General features: G+C 38.0%; 1 protein-coding gene across 3 annotated transcripts in view; it reads left to right on the top strand.

Moving 5' to 3' along the window:
• The first annotated feature begins 1,022 nt into the window (after window positions 1-1,022).
• Window positions 1,023-21,764, top strand: part of camk4 (calcium/calmodulin-dependent protein kinase IV) — a 39,158-nt gene continuing 18,416 nt past the window's right edge. The window contains exons 1-6 of one of the 3 annotated variants that reach the window (XM_015403834.1): window positions 1,023-1,289; window positions 1,388-1,763; window positions 7,338-7,416; window positions 9,015-9,077; window positions 14,156-14,238; window positions 17,351-17,423. In XM_015403834.1, coding sequence (XP_015259320.1) covers window positions 1,657-1,763; window positions 7,338-7,416; window positions 9,015-9,077; window positions 14,156-14,238; window positions 17,351-17,423 — 405 coding nt within the window. In that variant the 5' untranslated portion in view covers window positions 1,023-1,289; window positions 1,388-1,656. Of the gene's footprint in view, window positions 1,764-7,337; window positions 7,417-9,014; window positions 9,078-10,670; window positions 10,734-14,155; window positions 14,239-17,350; window positions 17,424-21,764 lie in introns of all 3 variants that reach the window. The other 2 variants (XM_015403835.1, XM_015403833.1) reach the window with 2 other exon arrangements.

Below are 21,764 nucleotides of genomic sequence, written 5' to 3'. Positions count from 1 at the left end.
AAAAACAAATAAAAACACAATTAAACACAGTGCAATAGGGTGCCCTCCACAAAAATGAAAAACAAATTAAATCAGAGTGTAATTAGAAACAAACCAATAAGCAGGAAAGCATAGGAATACAGTCAGCTGAAGCAGTAAATGCAATCCTGGGTATAAACAGGATTGTTATCTTGTAAAGAAAAAAGTGAGGCAGCAAGGAGCTTGTGTAAAATAAGAAATATTCATTGTTTTTTATTCACTGTTAGTTCAAACTGGCATTATTTGGACTGGATTTCTAAAGATTTAAATGAGCTCTTAAATGGGTTCTCTGCATTAATATCAAATGTATAAGTTAATCAACATCTCAGAGTCCTGCTCACTGTTGATAGGATACTAACTACACATAATTACCTCACACAACCTTAAAATAAGCCTGACCAAACACTAATGCATTAGTCCTGTTCTGTATTAAATATGTTTTACAATGTTTTGTTTCACCCCCACCCCCACCCCACACACACACACACACACACCACCACCACCACAATAAATGAATAAATCTGTTAAGTTCTAATTAAAAAGTAAAGGTAAACATTTTATTGTGTTATTAATGATACATGTGAAAACTTTAAATTATAAGATGCTTTTTTTTAAAACAATTTTAATTTGTTTAGATAGTAATCCGGACCTATTTTGTGAAAATGTTTAGCTTTTGCAATATTTACATTCTAAGAAAAATATCTATCTATAAATGATGTGATTTGAGAAAGATGAGTTTCAGCTGAGAGATGATGGGATCCTGTGAACACGTGACAATGTGAGGGTTGCTGGTGTGATTCCCAAAGGATCAAAGCCTCCAGATGTCACGCCAATGTACATTTATGTATTTGGGTTATTTCCTTATTTAGGCTGCTGACAGAGGCGGTCCTGTCTGACACGGCAGCGGTCCAATGGGCGCGCCCCCCAGCTCGCGTGCTGAGCTGTGATTGGTCAGCAGGGATGCAGACGGTAACAGCATCCTCTCTCCCCTCGGATGCAGCGGACATCTGGAGCAGTCCTTCCTGCCTGAGAAGCAGACCCTCCAGCAGTCCTGCACCGATCCAGCCCGGGCTTCGCTGCATGTGTTTCCCCGGTGGTGTCCTCCCTCTGAGGGCTGGATCTTTGCCAGGAAGACACCGCGCTCCGGACAGGCTGACCAGCCGCGTCTGCCGGCGAAAATACGTAAATATTCCCTGGGGGAGGATGATGGACTGAGCTGATCATCTGATGGGTTTAGAGGCCCGATGGAAGCTGCGACACATCTGGATTTGGTGCGTCTGGACCATCCTGGTCCTGGTTACTGATTGAAGAGGCGGTTTCTCTCCTAACTGATTCGGTTCTGTTTGTTTTATTTCATGTATTCTCGCAGATGGACTAAACGGTCCTGGTTCCGAGTTTGAAGGAGCAGGCGGATCCCCCTCCTCCCCCCTGCTGGTCTGGATTAAAACCCATCAGGATCATGAATCCCCCCCCTCCTCTGATGCTCTAATCTGGGGTTTACAGAGCTGGATTTAAAACGTGGGATCTGCTCTGGGTTACGCTGCTCGTGGTTCCGATCCGGTCTGAGGAGGAACTGATTCGAGTCTGTTATTGGACTTGGTTCTGTTGGCCCTGGATCCGGGGAGCCCTGCTGGCATCATGCCGACCTCCCGGCCTGGTTCGGAGCCGGTGGAGTTCTGGGTGGACGGGTCGAGGCGGGACGGGACGGTGGAGGACTTCTACGCCCTGGGCTCCGAGCTGGGCAGGTCTGGGCTGCAGTTTTTAAGGGGTGAAACTGATGGGTTGTTGCGCAGCTTTGAGTGGGCCAAAGTTGGCCACATGTGGGTCCATGTGATGCTCCTCATTCAGGATTAACTCAGCTGCTCTTCATAATCCAGCCTGGGATTTTGCTGGGCAATTCAGCTCAACCAGGAACCAATAAAATCTGAGCTGCTTCCAGTTTGCAGCAGAGAAGGAAAGCAGGCTCATAATGCCCTAATGAGGGTTTATCAGAGCAAACATTCAGGAAAAAGGCTCTAATAGGATTGCATAGGAGGTTAGGTTGAACAAATTGATTATTAAATTATTCATATTGCATTTAATGTTTATAATGTTTCAATGCAATGGCTGTTTTAGTAATATTTACATAAAAATCTATATTTAGATGGCTGAGTCGATGCTTTTCTTATAAATATTTAAACTTTAAGATTTTGCACATATAACAAAAAATGTAGTCTTATTTAGATATTTTTTTTTGCTAATTGGTTTATATTAATCAAACCTTCGAAATCTGAATCATTTATTCAATAGATGTAAAAGATCTCGTTTTATCTTTTTGATCTTAAACTTTGAAACTATCTCAATTTTGTTGGAAAAATTCTGTTAAACAGATTCCAAATGTTTAGGACTAGTTTTTGCAAAACACAGATTAGTTTCCAAACCTTAGTAAAATTTCAGCCCTTCTTTTGTTTGGTCTATGGTAATTTCTTTATTGGAACATGACAATAACTGAGAATGATAAATATCAAAAACACATATAATAGAAAAACACACTAAAAGAAAAAAATATTTGGTCTCTTGGATTAAAAAAATGGCACCAAAAACTTTATTTCTAATAAATCATGAATGGAAAGCTCAATAAAATCATAAATTCAATTTAGTTTTAGTTGAATCCTGATAATATGCCTGGACTTTTTTGTTTCCTTACAAAAATGTTCTGATAAAGTCTATAGTTTTAACTGATTGTCATCTGCATGAATCAAATATTAAATATTCAGTCCTAAATAATTTATCTGACCCATTGTTTTTCAGAATGATTGCAGCTGCAGCTAAAATTAGTTTCCATTTGCTGTATAAAGCCGATCTTCAGCACCACTCGGATTTACTAAAAATATGATTATGAAACCTATACACTTGTAACAACTGCAAAGCATGGTAAAGGCAGTATCAATATGTGGGGCTGTTTAAATGCCAGTGCTCAAAGGTAATGAAATAATATACATGGATGAATACCTAAAATTTCACAAACTCTACCTTAGTGTCAGAGCGTGTTGGTTGGAACCTGGACTCAGTAGGTTGCACCAAGAAGACAGCTGGAACATCAGACATGGTTACGTAAAAAAGCTATATTAGAATATGCCTTAAAAGAAATGCTTATCCCTACAAAAAATCAATTAGGTCTTTATATTTCGCTAGGAACAGTACAATAATATTCAGCCTAAAGAGAATATTAAACTTTAAAAAAACTTCTCCAAAACACCTTTGTATTGGCATTGGACAAGAATATGTGGTAAATATTCATAATCAGTGGTGTCAAAAGTACACACATTTGTTACTTGGGTAGAAGTATAGATACTGCAGTTTAAAAACACTCTGGTAAAAGTTGAAGTATCAATTTGACCTCTTTACTTAAGTGAAAGGGAAAAAATATGTGCTCCAAAAACTACATAAAGAATAAAAGTACAAAGTAACCTTTAAAAAAACAGCCAGATGCAACTATATGAATTTTAAAACTCAATTTTTCGACTATTTCGAAAGATTCTTTGAGATAGAGCCAAGGATGAGGGAGGTCTTGTTGGTCTCCGTCTCCCGATACGCTCTCGCCTGATTCCGACCTTTCAGACATTTCAACATCTTTTTCTGAATCCAACATTGTAGCATGGCATAGACAATTCACATTTGCAGTTTGAAGAACACCTGCTTGCTTCTGATGATTTCCTTTAGCTAACCAATGAGTTGGATGTTCTATGACTCATCCAATTACAATAGTTTTCACTAGATGTAGATGGCGCCTGATCTGCATTGGATGGCGCACATGACGTGAAATAAATATTTATAAACATTAAACCGAAGCCAAGAGTAAAGAGTAACGTTTGTTTTAAAAATGTTAGGAATAGAAAGTACAGGTACTTGTGTGAAAATGTAATGAGTAGAAGTGAGAAGTAGGAAGAAAAATAAGTAATGGAGTAAAGTATAGATACCTAAGAAAGTGTACTTAAGTACAGTAACGAAGTATTTGTACTTCGTTACTTGACACCTCTGTTCACGATCTGTATAAAAAGTCACATAACTGCATTCTCTTTACCTTCTGCTAAACCTTTCTGGGTTTTGGTCATAGGATGATTTGCTAAAACTTAGTTGACTTTTGTCTCTCTTTATATTAAAATGGTTTATAGTTGTCTAATTGGACTCGTGGAGGCACTCCTGGAGGTACAGTAGCAGCTTCTTGGCGTATTGGTAGAATCTCCCCGACATGGTGATAGTGGGTAGCTTAGCCAAGGCCCCAGGAGGATATAGAAGGCTTTGGGCAGTTAGTCCAAGCAGGTTCAGGATTGTAAGGCCAGCTGTGGGCAAATGTAGCTGAGCAGTCCAAGAGTGTAACAAGTGAGATATTAAGTCTGTCTCATTATATACTGCTAGAAATATTTTTTATTTAATTTAGTTAGCATTATATGTAGGGCTGTGTTTAATTTTAAATGTGTATTCACAGTAAATTGTGGATTTTATTTCTTGGTTTTTAAAGATCATGCAGCTAATTATACACTACAGGAAATAAAAAAAGAAGAACAACAAACTGTTCAAATTAAACATTAGTACCGTACTGTACATTTGTTGAATGCAATAGACGTGCCACGCAAATGCAGAAGTTGTGTGTATTTTTTGTGTACTGCCTCCTCCCTGTGGCCTGATGTTTGCTGTCCAAGGTTTGTTTATTTGTTGTGTCATCAGTGCAAACCAGACGCAAAGCTGAGAGAAAACACGCGGCCGTGTGTGACAGAGACCTGCTCACTGGTTTAATACTTCTCTGTGTTTTTTTCACACCATGGTTGGGAGTAGTCTTCTGTGTGTACAGATCATGTCTGTGTTTGCTGTTTATTTGCGTCTCTCTGTGAGCATGAAACGTTAAACCAGTGTCAGCAGTGGATTCTAAAACACACAGCTTAGCTTCATGGTGTCCCGTTGCCATGGAGAACAGCCAGGTCCCTGCATGGAAGAGTGTGATTGCTTTGATGGATCTGTTTTCTCCATCTGTCACTGCAGAAAACCAGAACGACCCCCCCCCCATTAAAAAAAAAAACAAAACACACACATGCATGCAAACACCTCCCCTATAATATGTCTCCACAATCAAACCCCCACACAACCAATAATTCAGAATTTCACCTGAATTTACCATAAAGTGATAAAAAAAACAAGAAATGTGTGCTACATTTGCTACGTATAGAAAAAACAATCATATTTTCAAACATTTTGATTACATGAGATCAATTTATTACATTTATCACACAGAGATAATACTAATAATCAAGATACTTGAAATAAATGTTGATTTGCAAATCAATTTTCCAGTTAATTACAACAATTTGTTGATTATCACAGCTTTAATCACAAGTGTACATGGATATCAACGTCAGAGTCAGCTTTATTTGCTAAAATTATGCAAACAAAACAACAAATTCTACTTCAGTTCAACTTTTGTCTCCATGAAAAGATAGGGGTGACCTTCAATGACCGTCTGCAACCGTACATATATTAGGAGGACCACTTATTTAGATGATCCACCTGGAAATTAAAGATCGTCCTCTATACCTTTAAGCCTCAGAGAAACCAGGGTCTTATGGATTACTGGATGAAAACTAAACTAAAAACAGTTTAAAACTCAAGTTGAAAGTTTGTGGTGATTTCTTTCCCCCAGCTTAATACCTACAGGGACTATATTTACCATAATAATTATAGGGACTGTAATTTAGGAAGTTTCTGAATTTTAAAATTGTGTCCTGGTGCAGTATATGATTATCTCCTCCCTTCACAACTGCATTGCTGTGAAACCTATGATATGATCCCACCATATCTTCAATCAGCTAAAAGACTAGCCCTCCATGAGCTATTCTTAGCTGCATCCATTGAAATGAATGGTAAATGGTCTGTACTTATTTAGTCACTGTTGTCAGCCGTAAGCATTTTATGGAACAGCTCCCATCTACTTAACAGCTCTCGCAAAAGCTTATGACACGACCCGGTCACTCTGGTTGGCTAGCAGTGCCTACACCACACTCAAGAAAATTCAGACTCTTTTCATCTGCAGCTCAGCAAGGGTGAAATGACCTAGTGAGCGCTGACTGGTTCTGATAGCGCTCTATCACAGGGCATTACCCTGGAATATACCTTTCTAAACATACTGCGCCCTGTCTGCACTTATTATGCTTTTCTGGCAAACATCTTTGCACCTCTGCACACAAATTTCAACAGCTTTAAAGATCGGGGCTTTTTTAATGTGCCAGGCCCATTTGTGTTCAAGTTTCAACTTCCTGACTGATGTCTTCAGATGTTGATTCAATTAAATTTCAGTTGTAGTTTACGTAATCAGACAACAAGATTTCTACAGTTAATGTGTTTTTCTATGAGTGCATTTGCAAAGTATAAATCTCCCCTTTCAGTCTTGTCAGGTTCTGCCACTCTGAAAAAAACTGACAAGTAAAATCAGTTCATATAGCTTGTCAGCTTGCTGTTATATGAACTGCATTTATTATTTTAAGGATGCATGAATGTCAACATGTCTCTCAAAATGCCATGACTTACTGCACTGAAACAAAGTTATGGCCCTGCAGATTTGTAAGAAAAGCACCAGAAAAGAAAAGGAGAAATCTCACTGAGAGGAGGTGTTTTGGGTCAAAAGCCCCAAAATGATCCTCTTTATTTGAAATGAGCAGGATGGCAGAAATACTCCACACCTTTTTCACAGTTTTAGAGTTAAGTTCTGGGTGTGTGGAGGAATTCAGGGGAAAATATACTTCATCACTGTTCCTTGGACTTGATTTTAGTCATAATGAATAAAAGGTACGCAACAGATGGTCTTTTAAAATGAAAAGTAAGTGAAAAGGTATAACATTTCCACACTCAAATAGTCTAGAAATGGTATATGATGAACCTTTATTAGACAAAAAGCCTTCAGTGAAACACTAAGCTCTCCAGCAGCAAATTCGCTTTGGTTTCTTTACATCACCTCCAGATTTCTGCAGCCAAAAAGACTGAATGTGGTTTTTACAAGGTGCACTGTCACACAAACAAGGCAGTCATTTCATGGCCAATAACTCCTTGTTTAATATTTTGATCACATTAAACCATATGCAGGTTTGGGTACACTTCTACCCAGAACCATCTCCAGGCCGGATGTTAGGGGTATGTTCTTGGAGATACTTAATGAAGTGGAATGAATGACTAATTTTTCAAGAGTTTTGCTTACTTTTGACTAACGACTGTATTAGAAAAGTTGTTTTCTTTTTACATAGTCGACTGTCTATGCAGCATTTAGGTTAACTCCATTATTCTTGTGTTTTCAGAGGAGCAACATCCATTGTGTACCGCTGTGAGGAGAAACAGACCCAGAAACCTTACGCAGTCAAAGTCCTCAAGAAGACGGTTAGTTTTAAAGCCTTAAGCATGCTGCAGAAATGACCCAAATCATTATGCTGTATTCATAGAATGGGAATTATACTGAGCATGTTGTAGGCTGACAGATATGTATAGACAGTAAGAAATGTCTTCTATGTGAATAGTTTTGCTTTTTGTAGATGTAAACAGTTATTTAAACTGAAAAAGCTAAATATCTTACCTTCAGGAGACTGAAGGTGAAATTGATTGAACTTCCAACAAATACAAAAACCCACTTCTCTAGTGTGGGAGTTTGACACTTCTGAGATCCTTAAATCATGTGCCTTCTTTGATAAGTCCATTTCTGAAGGTCACATTAATTTCTGGTTGAAATATTTCTTGACAAAAACAGATAACTCTCCTCCAAGAAACATCTGTGTTCAGTTGCTTCTTTAATCGAGGAGAAAAGCCATGTCCCAGCATGTCTGTTGTTGTGTCATACATCATCATTTGATAAGATCTTAATGATTCATCCAGGCATTACCAAGAATGATGCCAAGCATTATAATTTCTAATGTGGGCAATAAAAAAAGGTTTTACAAGAGATGATTTGTGGGAATCTTCTTGGATCTTTGGTCAATGTTTAAAAATGATTGAGTGTGTTTATTGTGTGAAACCAAACGTTAGCATCTAATTGAAAAGCCATTTACAAAGAAAGTTCTACTCCTAAGATAGCTTTATCAGGAAAACATTATTTGCCATGCTGTTTATTCACAGGTGTTTTTTTTCTGTTGTATTCTGAAAGTACGCTAAAGAAATATTACAAGTCATATTTGTGAACATTAGCTGTAGTAGTAACTGTAGCTTTTTTTTTTAACTTGAAGTGAGTCAATAAAAAAAATATATATTAAAAAGTATTTCAACAGTTTATAACATTTCAGTCACCTAACAATTTAGAAGCCAATTCCCTATATGGTCCTTCCATGAAACACTAAAATATCTTCTTAAACTCCTGCCTGGCTCTTGAGTATCGGTCCTATGTGTGTAATGGAATTGGAAACCATCATGTTTTCCTTGCATATGCACCACTTCTAAAGATAGAGTGCAGCTCCAGCCCAAATTCTGCAAAAATGAATCAATAGTAACATGACATAATCTGATAAACATGTGTTAGGTAAAGTGTTTTTTTTTAAAGGCCAGCATACTTGGCAGGAAAGGAAAGAGAGGGAGAGTGGTTGAAAATCCAGAGGAATTATAACCCTGCCTAAAATAACCTTCTCTGCAAGGAGATGATTTCTGTGTATCTCTTTAAACATTTAGGAACTTGTACAAACATTATCTGCATGCATGTAGTAAAGTCTACATTAAGAATATGATGCAGAAATAACGCTTATGACACAAGAAAACCACTGGATTAAAACATACTGAACTACATTAATTCATATGATCCCTTCTTTCTTTACCACTTTGCCCTCCCTCCAAATTCTGGAACCCTCTTAACCTTCAATGCGAATGATTAAAATATTTGTGTGCAACTAACAGATAAGGTCAAAGGGTAAAACTGGATTAATCTGAAATGTTCTTTCTGCTGCCAAAGTACTACATACTGATGTTTTTTGTTTGTTTGTTTTTCGTTGTTGTTGCAGATTGACAAGAAAATTGTGCGCACAGAAATCGGAGTCCTGCTTCGTCTTTCCCATCCAAACATTGTAAGCACCTACCTTTGTTTTGTGCAAAGCTAAATTTTCAAGCTATTGTAAGGATTAAATCAGTCTATTTTTATTACTTTGTTTATTGCATTACCATCAGGTGTCTAAAAAGGTGATACTGGCTTTGGCAAACATGTTAAGATGGTTTAAAGGAACAGCTCTGAACTTACTGGCCCACCTGCATCCAACCCACAACTATAGGTATCACATACAGAAAAGAACCAAACGAGTTAGATCCTGGATCCATACATCCAAAATAAGCTTAAACCATACAAGATGAGGTGTTATGTCATTCTGACCAAATGTGAAGTAAAGTCTGTATTCCTCTGTATTCCAGGGAATTTGGATGTGCTTAGATGCCTTTGACATAGGAATGTATCCGGACATACCTGAAAAAACATCACCTCCATCCATAATCAGGTTACAGTTTAGACAGGTCCAGTAGTAATCATACAGATACAAGCCTCAGAGAATCATGGCAGATCATTTCACAAGTCTAGACAAGACTACAACAGTCTGGATAAATCCTAGTTAGACCTCAAGTTTTAAAAAGACAAATTAAAGTTATGCCTTGGATCATAAAGGAAATATTTGTCAAGTCTTTAAGAGTTATTCCACAATAAAAATAGTCCATTGCTCATGTTAAAGACATACAGGAAGTGGGAACCAAAACCTCCACCTATCTGTGATAAATCAGATAATTTGCAATATGGCCATAGCTTTACTTAAGGTCTTGTTTGAGGTACAAATCTATCTGGGGTACTGTACATTGCCCGATTAACATGTATGAAAAATCACTGAGACACTTTGGATGATCAGACTGCAGTGTTGTTTACCCTATGGAGTACCCTGTTATAAAGATAATGCTGTTTGACCGCTCTTTGTTAAAACGGAAATTAATTTAGATGGGTTTTTTTTAACAGGGAAGACAATTTTATAGATATGGCTATTAACCATGTTGTTTACCTCCCTCCAGAGATGCATATACTCAATAAACCTGGTCAAAGTGCAGATATGTGGAGTCTAGAATGCACTTTAATCTGTTTCTAGCTCAGAGAAGAGCCGTTCCCCTGTGATTGTTCTGATCAGCAATTGTTAAATTGGTGGGCGAAGCAAATCGGGATGATTTTGATGTAAAGTTGGCAAGCGGTTATGAGAGTGATCTCTATTCTAATGAGAAGATATCATCTTGCTTTAAGTGAGACAGCGGGGACTGGAATTCCTTTAGGTGTACTGTAACCCATCACATTGGAGATCCAGGAACACAGCAAGTTCTAACAACAGAACCGACCTAAGTGAAAGTTATAGGACCGCATCAAAAACACCTGCATTGCTTCCATCTTGTGAGGTTACTTGTTTCTGTCCAGAGTTACTACACATTTGCAAGGGATTGCATCTAAGTCAGCTTTACTAATTCCTCTCTTTTCAACAATTATAAACTAAATTTTTAGCACTTTATTGGACCTGTTTAAAAAAGTAGGATTGGAAAACTGATAACCAGTACCACTAAATCATTGTTTCTTTAGAAATGTGACATTGTGCCTATTTATCATTGTGCAAGTGAAGGATTCCCNTTTTTCGTTGTTGTTGCAGATTGACAAGAAAATTGTGCGCACAGAAATCGGAGTCCTGCTTCGTCTTTCCCATCCAAACATTGTAAGCACCTACCTTTGTTTTGTGCAAAGCTAAATTTTCAAGCTATATTAAGGATTAAATCAGTCTATTTTTATTACTTTGTTTATTGCATTACCATCAGGTGTCTAAAAAGGTGATACTGGCTTTGGCAAACATGTTAAGATGGTTTAAAGGAACAGCTCTGAACTTACTGGCCCACCTGCATCCAACCCACAACTATAGGTATCACATACAGAAAAGAACCAAACGAGTTAGATCCTGGATCCATACATCCAAAATAAGCTTAAACCATACAAGATGAGGTGTTATGTCATTCTGACCAAATGTGAAGTAAAGTCTGTATTCCTCTGTATTCCAGGGAATTTGGATGTGCTTAGATGCCTTTGACATAGGAATGTATCCGGACATACCTGAAAAAACATCACCTCCATCCATAATCAGGTTACAGTTTAGACAGGTCCAGTAGTAATCATACAGATACAAGCCTCAGAGAATCATGGCAGATCATTTCACAAGTCTAGACAAGACTACAACAGTCTGGATAAATCCTAGTTAGACCTCAAGTTTTAAAAAGACAAATTAAAGTTATGCCTTGGATCATAAAGGAAATATTTGTCAAGTCTTTAAGAGTTATTCCACAATAAAAATAGTCCATTGCTCATGTTAAAGACATACAGGAAGTGGGAACCAAAACCTCCACCTATCTGTGATAAATCAGATAATTTGCAATATGGCCATAGCTTTACTTAAGGTCTTGTTTGAGGTACAAATCTATCTGGGGTACTGTACATTGCCCGATTAACATGTATGAAAAATCACTGAGACAGTTTGGATGATCAGACTGCAGTGTTGTTTACCCTATGGAGTACCCTGTTATAAAGATAATGCTGTTTGACCGCTCTTTGTTAAAACGGAAATTAATTTAGATGTTTTTTTTTAACAGGGAAGACAATTTTATAGATATGGCTATTAACCATGTTGTTTACCTCCCTCCAGAGATGCATATACTCAATAAACCTGGTCAAAGTGCAGATATGTGGAGTCTAGAATGCACTTTAATCTGTTTCTAGCTCAGAGAAGAGCCGTTCCCCTGTGATTGTTCTGATCAGCAATTGTTAAATTGGTGGGCGAAGCAAATCTGTATGATTTTGATGTAAAGTTGGCAAGCGGTTATGAGAGTGATCTCTGTTCTAATGAGAAGACATCATCTTGCTTTAAGTGAGACAGCGGGGACTGGAATTCCTTTAGGTGTACTGTAACCCATCACATTGGAGATCCAGGAACACAGCAAGTTCTAACAACAGAACCGACCTAAGTGAAAGTTCTAGGACCGCATCAGAAACACCTGCATTGCTTCCAGAGTTACTACACATTTGCAAGGGATTGCATCCAAGTCAGCTTCACTAATTCCTCTCTTTTCAACAATTATAAACTAAATTTTTAGCACTTTATTGGACCTGTTTAAAAAAGTAGGATTGGAAAACTGATAACCAGTACCACTAAATCATTGTTTCTTTAGAAATGTGACATTGTGCCTATTTATCATTGTGCAAGTGAAGGATTCCCAACCAAAAAGAAAAAACAAAACAAACAAAAAGATTATTAGTTCCACAGATGAAAATTCATGTTTCAGGTTTCAAGTTTCAGTTCAATTGAGTTTATTTATATTGTGCTAATTCACATAACGTGATGTCAAGGCACTTTACAGAGACAATTTAACTAGATCATACAGTTAGATTTGTTCAAAGATTTTTTATCTAAGAAAAAACAGTTGATTGCATCGACTCATTGACTCGGAGGCAATCCCTCAGACCAAGAATGCTTGTAGTGACAGTAGAGAGGAAAACTCCCTTTTAACAGGAAGAAGCCTCCGGCAGTGTGAGCGGCCATCTGCAGAGGCCGACAGGTGGGTTAAAGAAGGTTTCTGTCTACTGTTGCTGCACCTTTGCTTAGGAAGAGAGATTGCTTCAAAGTCAATTATTATAAACAGGATTTGATATCACTGTATTGGGTGACAAATAGAGTATAAGAAAAGTAAACTTTTGCAAAAAGATAGGATTTAACCAGTGATAAGCAGTTCCACCAAATTGTTGTGTGTTCCAAGCTGTGACAGTGGGCCTTGCTTTATCATTGTACATTTGTGGGTTTTCCCAGGGTGCTCCAGTTCCCACTAGGGTTAGACAAGAAGGCAGCTCTCCCCTACCAAATCCATCTGAACATGTTCACATAAGGACAAATTTACAATAAAGCTTTCAAGCTTACACAACCAACAGGGATGTATGGCAAAAGTGCAGCTTACAGCTCTTAAAAAGTCAGCAGGTCATTGCTGATTAGACTGAGACACAGAAGGCAGCGCTCAATCTTGTTGGAGGCGGAGCCTAAAACAGGAGCAAGGAATTACTTCAATGCAAAATCAAAGTAACATCCACATTGGGGATACAACAGTGGATAATTAAATAAACAAATGAATATTTGTTTAAGGCCTTACCTAGCTTCTGTTTGTATTATTAGGCAGCAAACTTCCATTATCTTGAATTTTTTTCATTTTCTTTTTTTTTTACAACAAACCTTACAGCCTCAGGGCTATTTCACTAAACTAAAGGGATTAAGACAGGATTTTTCATATATTCCAGTTTACTTAAACCTGAACTTGGTTTAACATAAAAAGTGACACATAAGTTACCCTGAATATTTACTCTGTGCATCTAGCCTGCTCCAGATCAACTTAACATCCAGGTTTAATTGTGTTCCAAAGAGTTTATACATTCATCAAACCACTCAGGTGGATTGGTCACATGTTTTTCTATTTAAGTAAAACCAGCTTATTGCATATCTTTATTTTCAGGATTCGCTTCTGAATGACCATGTGGCTACAGTAGACATTCCCTTGCATTATGTTATTGACTATGCAACTAGCTGCTAAAGAATCTCTGTGAACAAGCAGAGGTGGATGGTAACTGTTACATCTACACAGTTGCAGTGGATCATCACTGAGGTGTTGTTTTGTGGTTGCTGCAGAGATATGAAGTGTTAGGAGTCATTTCTGGTTTCTACAGCAACAGCGGATTTGTTTCTGTCAGAGCCAACATTAGTGAGTCATAGTGGGATGTAAATCAATGACTGTGTTTAAATGTATCCAACGGTAGGATTGGTCTTATCTGAAGTGTCCATCTGAGGACATCTGGGGGCTCATCTAACTTTATAAAAAATAATCTGGGAATAGATAATCTTAAGTGCTCTGAAACGGTGAACTCATAAACTGAGTTCTAGTTAAACGATTTTCTCTTTGGTCATGGTTTTAAAGGTTCCCTCTACAGAGAATAATTGAACTCAATAATTTTGTTTCAATCCTGGATTAAGAAACTACTGGTAACTTTAGTCTTTTGTATCTGAAAAATATCAGATGACTGCTTGATCTTTTTCGTTTTCTGTTTCTGGCTCAGATCCAGCTGAAGGAGATCTTTGAGACGGACACAGACATCGCTTTGGTACTGGAGCTGGTGACAGGAGGCGAGCTTTTTGACCGGTAAGGACAAACATGTTTCGATTGGTCAACAGCAGCTTAAATGTGCTCTAGTGTTGCATGTTGTTCTGTGTTCCAGATAAATCCCTGCAGGTTCAGATTCAGTCTCAGGTATATGTGCTGGTTTTAGTCGTCGGACGATGCCCCAATGTTGCAGATGTTTAACTGCAGCAGTTGGTCCATTTTCACAAGACTTCTTTGTTGCAGGTCCTTTTCTGCAGCTTCTCTTGACTTGCAGCACCTGTTCTTCCACTGCTGCTGCAGCAACTTTTATCAGCCAAGCTCCAGTATCTGAAGTGTGAAGCAAGATCCTGCTTTAGATTTAGTTGCAGGAGTTGCTGTTTTCGGTTGTTGCTGCACTGTTTTTTTTTTTGTTTTTTAATTGAGAAATGTTTCAGTTGTATTCACCTTTCAATTTCATCTTGGCAGTCTTTGGTTATACTGTATGTCTTTGTTGTTTTGTACTCACTGGTTTTGGTCTAGAAGTAATCTTTGGATGCAGGCATTTTGGGGGTTTCGGCTACAGAAAACGATGCCAGTTTTAGTTTTGTCGCACATTGGTTTCGTTAAAAGAGTCAAACATTCTGTAAGTGTTGCTGCTGTTTTGGTGACTGATTTATTTGTGGAGGTTACTGTGTTCAGCTGTGTTTCCTGAATGTTTAAACAAAGTTCACTCTCAGTATTTGGTCTGCTACTGTTGCCATGGTTGCTACAATTGCAGAAGTTGCAGTTGCTACCTAAGATGTTGGATTTATTTGGAGCGGTTTATGCATTTAGTTTTGTGAATTTCTTTGTGAGGATTAGTTAAAACTTGCAGACAACCCAGAACTATACAGTCAGGTCCCACATTATTTATAGAGCTGCCAGATTGAGACTAAATATTTTTCTCCCAATATGTTTGGTTCTGATAGGACATTAGACTGACAACAATTAAAAGATCATTCAACAAATAAAAAAGATAAGATTATGACAAACTTTTTATGTGTTTACGCATGTTCTAATCCATATTTGGACATAAGTTATTGGGCCGGATTTATCAAGATCCAATTTTGCGTGCAGTAATTTGCGCTCGCAAACTGGAATTTTGCGCGAGGGGCTGAACCATGGTTTGCGGGTGATTTAACAAGAGCGATTGCGTAACTGGTTGCAGGTGCAAAGCTGTTGGAGACACCCTATTTAAATAATGGTTTTGCGCGTTTTGTGGTTTGTGGCAAAGTAGTTTGTAGTTTGTACAAACTAGTGCATTAAGAAATTTTAATCTTACAGTGACACCCCCACCCCCTCCAAAAAATAAATAAATAAATATATATATATATAAAAACTTTTTGCAACCTTTATTCCCTAAGGTGGTATGTGGCTGAATTTCTACTTCACTGCAGTAAAAAAAAACAAAAAAAAACAGGTGTTTTGTATTGGCCTGTAGAAAAATGCACATACCAAATGTGCTCACAAGAAGTGACTGTGGATGAGATTACTGCGCGTACGCATCCCCGCAGCATTGGCATGTTGCTCCACAGACGCAGGGGGGAGGTCTGGGTTCTCCGGTAGGGCGTCAGGGCGACATGGCATTTAGAACGTCGTACAGCACTTCTGAAAAACGAGATTGGGAGATCCCAGCTCTCGCTGCAACCGTACGCTGGAATGACCCAGATGCAAAAAAGTGCAATGTTGCAAGGAGTTTTGTGATATCTGGTATTGCGTGGGTCCTCCTTGTGGCTGGCTCCAAATCCATTCGGAGTTCCCCCAACAACTCCAAAATGGCAATGCTGGATAAACGATATGTTTTGATGATCATTTCCTCGTGCATTCCAAAAATATTCACACGGAGTGAAAAAATGCGTTCTCTGCGTCTCCTTGCTTCATTTCGATGTCTCCTTCTTGCGACAATAACCGCTGCCATGTGTGCGCAATTACGCATACAGACCATTTGCACCTTCTTTTGAAACGTGTTAATATAGAGTCAGATACCGTTAGCAAAATTGCTTTCAGGTTTGATAAATCACTTTGCGAGTGCTAAATTAATATATTTACATGTTCTCGTCCCACAAGACGCACTTTTGCGTGTAAACGCCCCATATTGCATATTCATTGCAGAAAAAGTACTAAATGGATAAGAGGCGCTATTTAGCACGTTTTAAAGACCAAATCCTTTTAGCACGCTGTTGATAGATCAGTTTGTATATTTTTTAGCGTGCACAGTGAAATAGCTCACGTTTTTATACACGCAAACCTTTGATAGATCCGGCCCATTGTGTATTACCTACTCAATGGAGAAATAATCCAGTCACAGCACTCCAACAAACCATTTTAAGCGTTTCAGTTTTTAATTATCTTGATGATTTATCTTTGGTGATGCGCGTCAGAGGCTGGAGGGCTTCTTTGACATCATCCTAATTTGTCTTTTTTTCCATTCTTGAAAAATCATGACCTTTTGGATCTTTGTCACTCTAAAATGGAAATACAACTTTGAGTGATTAAAGCATGTTGGTTAATACAATTGAGCTGTAACTGAACTGAATATGGTACGAAGAGCACAAGATGTATTTTCTGGCATTGGTGGATTTTTTTTGTGCTAGTGTTTTGCTTTTATTCTCATCCTTAGCTGTAGGAGCTGCTTCTGTTGCCATGGTTAGTTTGTTTCAGAGGTTGTCTTGACTTACAGGTGCTTCTTTAGCTTTGATAAAAGATTTTAACTTAAAAATGATTTTTGTTTAACTTAGTAGTTGAGAAATACATAGTTTTAGTTTGCTTTATCGAGTTCATGCTTGATCCCTCATTACAGTATATGGCTGTTTTATTTATTTCAGGTCTCTTTACGACATTGGTTTATTATGGCATCACATGACAGCTGTTTATTGATTCTGTTTACAGCACTCTGGTGCTTTAAAGTGCCCTATAAATAAAGCTGATATGGTGTAATTTGCTATTTTTTTTGCAGTAGTGGCCACTTTAGCTACCAGTTTCTGTTTAACTTTTGCAATAGTTGGTTTAATTGCAAGTTCAGTTACTAAATCTGCAAAAAAACGAGATTATCCACAGTTTTTATTTTAGAGATTTTTTTGCCATTTTGAGATGTTGCTGATTCTTTCCCTGTTGTTTTTATTTTGGTTTGCAGGATTGTGGAGCGGGGGTACTACAGCGAAAGAGACGCAGCCCATGTCATCAAACAGATCCTTGAAGCTGTGGCGGTAAGATTTTTGGTCTGAAATACTCCGGCAACCTAATCTTTGTTCTCTGTGATACTGTCTAATGTTTTCATCTCTAAATTAAACAGAGCCTTGTAAAGATGTTTACAACCCTTGTACTTTTTCATATAAATATGGTGACGTAAAATCACATAGTTTATTGTACTATTGGGATTTTTCCCCACGTCGAATCCAAATAATGGCTCACATTTGTATTAGGCCCTGATACCACTTAATAGAACACAAGGCAATAGATTTTGAAATAGTCTGCCATCAGTAAACATAGCTGATCTAAGGCTTCATTCACACTGCAGGTCTTAATGCTCAATTCAGATTTTTTTGTCCGATTTTGTCAGATTTTTCTTTACATGGCTGTTCACATAACTGTCAAACTGTATCCCTGAAGTGACCCGCATGTGCAGAAGAACAATAACAAGACATGTAAGAAGTCTGTGCCTATGAATGCATTTAAAGTTGTTAATCCCTGGAAGAAGTCGCATAATACAGCAGACAATGTGGAAAAGGAGATAGATGAGAAAGAGAGCTAAACTATTAAGTAAGGCTTTTGGAGGAGCAGTGGCAGCAACGTCTCAGAGCAGAAATTCGAGGTGCAGCATCATAGCCAAATGACCTGTTTCTGTATGACCTCTCAAGTTTCTTTTGAATCATTGTATCTGCCCAAATACTTATTCATTCCAACATTTCTTTGTCCCTTCCAATGTACACCTCCATCCATGCTGTCCTCCATGTTTTTTTGAATTCTTTCTTGCTCCACGCTCTCAGTACAGAGTGACATCATCGTCACAGTAATTCGGGTCACTTGGCTGCTCAAATCCACAGAAAGATCCCCAAAAGAGCTGAACTGTATTGGATTTTAAACACATACAATTGTGCCCCACATTGGATTTAAAATAATGTTCCATGACTTTGGCTTCTTTCATTACTGTTCACACAGACATGAAACAATCTTACCTGAATTTTTCTGTGGTTGATCACATTTCTAATTATATGCGACTTGTATGTGATTTTAATGCCCGGCATTTGCAGTAGAGTACGTAATGACATCACAGCTGGCGAGCATGTTCTGTGTTTAAGGAAGTAAACATGGACATCAGTGCTGGAGCGCATCTTGCACTCTTTCATTTCTTGTCCAATGCCTTCCGCATTTTCGTCTGCAATAGTTGTTGTTTTTCTACCCACTTCTGGGTAGCAAGACACAGAATGGTGACCTTTGTAGAGTAATACTGATGTACAGGTCGGATGAATGCGACCTGGCTGTTCAGACGCATTCTGCATTTAAAAACATAGATGAGTGGCCTTGGTTGCATATGATAAAATCTGATCAGTGTTGTTTAGACTGTCATGAAGAGATCCAAAACAGGTCACATATTGCCAAAAGAATTGGATTTGGGTCACTTCAGGCTGCAGTGTGAGCGTAGCCTAAATGCAGCTCTTCTGTAAAGGTTTAAGAGTTTATTCAGAAAACATAATAAATTCCATAAAAAAAACTCAGCCAACAAGTCAGGGAATAAGTTGTGAGAAAGAACATCTACAGATTTGAACATCATGGAGAAAGAAGAGACCAAATACTGACCCACTCTGGCACTGAAAACCGATGAGACACACTGAGGGATAGAAAGCTTTAATCCAAACATGGAGAATGCAAATAGTGTGGTTTCTTTGGAGGAGCTGCAGAGATCCAGCCAGGGGAGAGTCTGTTCACTGAATAATCATTGTGGGTATGACAGATTTAGACTTTTTCTGATCATGTTGAACCATTATCTGTTGCTTTGGGGGTCTTATATTACAGCTTCCAAAATCCAGTTGTTCCTGTTTGTTGTTTTTTTCTTTATCTGTATAGATCCACTTGGTCTCTGTAGCTGATTGAGGATTCCTTACTTGCAATTGTTCTAATTATCGGCTCACTGCTCACAGCCACCAGCACGGTTACACCTCTGCAGCTTCGCACCAAACTCCGTCTTCAGACTGGCTGTTTTTAGATGAAATGGTGACAACGTTCCAACAGGTTATTGACACCGTAGCGCGAGTGTGAATAAAACACTTTGTCAACACTCTCCGAGGTGTAAGAGGCAGGATTTTTTTTTTTCAGTGTGATGCAGCCAGACTGCTGTTTTCCACAGAATGCAGGGAGAAGATATGGTTACATGGTTATTTTTTTAAGAAAAGATCCACCTGAAACATCCTGAGGCTGCAACAGAAATGCTGAAACTGAAGGATGATGGATACAGAACACTTGTTCTTCTGTAGGCGGCAGCCTTCCTTACTCTGATTAGTCACAGGTTCTCGTTTCCAAGCTGAATTAATGAAGCGTCAAAGAGACAGAAAATCGTACTTAAAGGTTAGCATGCAGCAGTTAAATAAAACCAGGCCTTTAGGGATGCAGTCAGGAAACACAGGGAGGAAAAGCTGATTAGTGAGGTTAGTGGTAATCTTCTGCTGATGTGTTCTGTTGCACCTGATGTTCAGCTGATAATGACAGCGGCTGAAAGAGGAGAGAGAAAGAGGAAAGCAGCGGCTTCAGGGAAAATTGGCCCTTGAGTGAGATTCTGGAAGATTCTGTAACTCTGGGTCAAATTTCAGTAAGAAATAGAAAAAAGGAAATACATGCACCAGAACAACAGCAAACGTTAGAAACTGGAATGAGCTTTTAAATATTATTGGACTGAGCTGTGGATATGTTTCAAACCAGCCTAAATTAGCTTTGCTTCCAAGCTCACAGATTCTCTGTCATCTTTTAAACCAATGTTGATGGATGGGTGGGAAAAAAAGGAGAAAGTGTTTCAAGAAAATGTTCTCAAAGCCTGATGAGCTGTTGATAAAGACGACTTTAGCTACATACAGTGAAAAAGAAAAAAAGCTCAGCTTTACAAAGCTCAGATGTTTGATGGCTGCTGCCCATATGGTGCTGCATTTTATGCTGCATTTTGTGGGGGTTTTTTTATGTTATTTTAGTTACAAAGAAATTAAGAATATCCTTCAGTCACCATATTTGGAACTTGGACTGATGGATTTGAGTGTTTTGTGATCACTGAAGAGTTTTTTTCGCTGCTGCTGAATCATTTTTTTTCTTACTTTCCCTTTAAGTAGATTCTTCTCTCCTCTTCCATCTTCCCTTCAGCTTTTCCTGTCACCCTTCACTCTCACTTTATCTGTCTCACAGGGATTATGCCATCTAGTTTTAAATGATTGACTCATTTCCAACAGTGAAATGGAATAGATGAAGGAATAGATGCTCAAATCTCAAATGTATGCTATAAATGCTTCCCTTTTCCATCTACTGGCGTTACTCTGTTCTTTGCCAGTTGATGCTGACATGCTGCTGCTGAGCTTTTCTAATTGCTTCTGTTTTCTATCGCTATGGTTGTCTGGGTCCTCTGTGCCCTAAAGAAACCTATGGAGGTGATTCTGTTTTTTATTAATTCGTTGTTAGTTTTAACTTGTAATAGCAGAATCATTTCGGTTGTTCACAAACAAAACAACAGTCACACCTCTTCCGCTTTTACAACTTCACAAATCTGCTAATGTGAGTCAAGACTCTGCTTTACAAATCACACTTTATTTTTAGTGCTCCTAATTTTGTCTGATATGTCATCTTGATATGTTTAGCAAAACTATGCGTGAATTGGTGGTAACTGGTGACAGATACAGCAGAGGTTCCTGCAAACTCAATACAATATTGACAAATGCTTTTGAAAGTATATTCTTGCTGATAAGGTGACTAAACTATCCTGTACTGCTGCAGTTGCAGTAGTTATAGTTTAACATTTGTGCAGTTTTCTTCCTAGATGGAAAGAAAGGATGGAAAAAATTAGATTTACTGCGCTGTTCCTTTAACTTTCATTAAGGTGTTGTTCCATTTTTTTAATCTGCTCATTTAGTTTACAGAATGTAGGTTTTCTTTTTATAACTATATTATTGGGAGAGTATGCTCATTATGAGTGTCATTCATACAAGTTCTTTTCTATATGTGAAAGATAGAAATTCATCTACAATTTACAAAGGTTTTGCACCAGAAATAGTTCCTGTATAGGAACACTCGCACAACACAACCAGAACAAGATGAGGTGGAGTTTAGGAAATGAAAATCCAAAAGTATGCAGCATCTATTTATCAGCCAGATCTATTAAATTATCATGTTTTTCATGTTATTGTTCAAATATGCAGTAAGAAATGATATAAGGTAAATATAACTGCAAGGGAAGACTGCATCATAATTTTATTTGGGATTCAAATTTGTATTAATATTAGTAATTAACAGTACAGCTGTATATTATTCCTTTAAGTGTTTGGCAGCTATACATTATTAAAAGATGTGACATGTAT

The sequence above is a fragment of the Cyprinodon variegatus genome, unplaced genomic scaffold (assembly GCF_000732505.1).
Source record: "Cyprinodon variegatus isolate N-32 unplaced genomic scaffold, C_variegatus-1.0 Scaffold1577, whole genome shotgun sequence".
In the NCBI taxonomy this organism is placed as follows: Eukaryota; Metazoa; Chordata; class Actinopteri; order Cyprinodontiformes; family Cyprinodontidae; genus Cyprinodon; species Cyprinodon variegatus.
The sequence above is the reverse complement of the archived record's forward strand: the minus strand, read 5'-3'. Positions and strand labels throughout refer to the sequence as shown.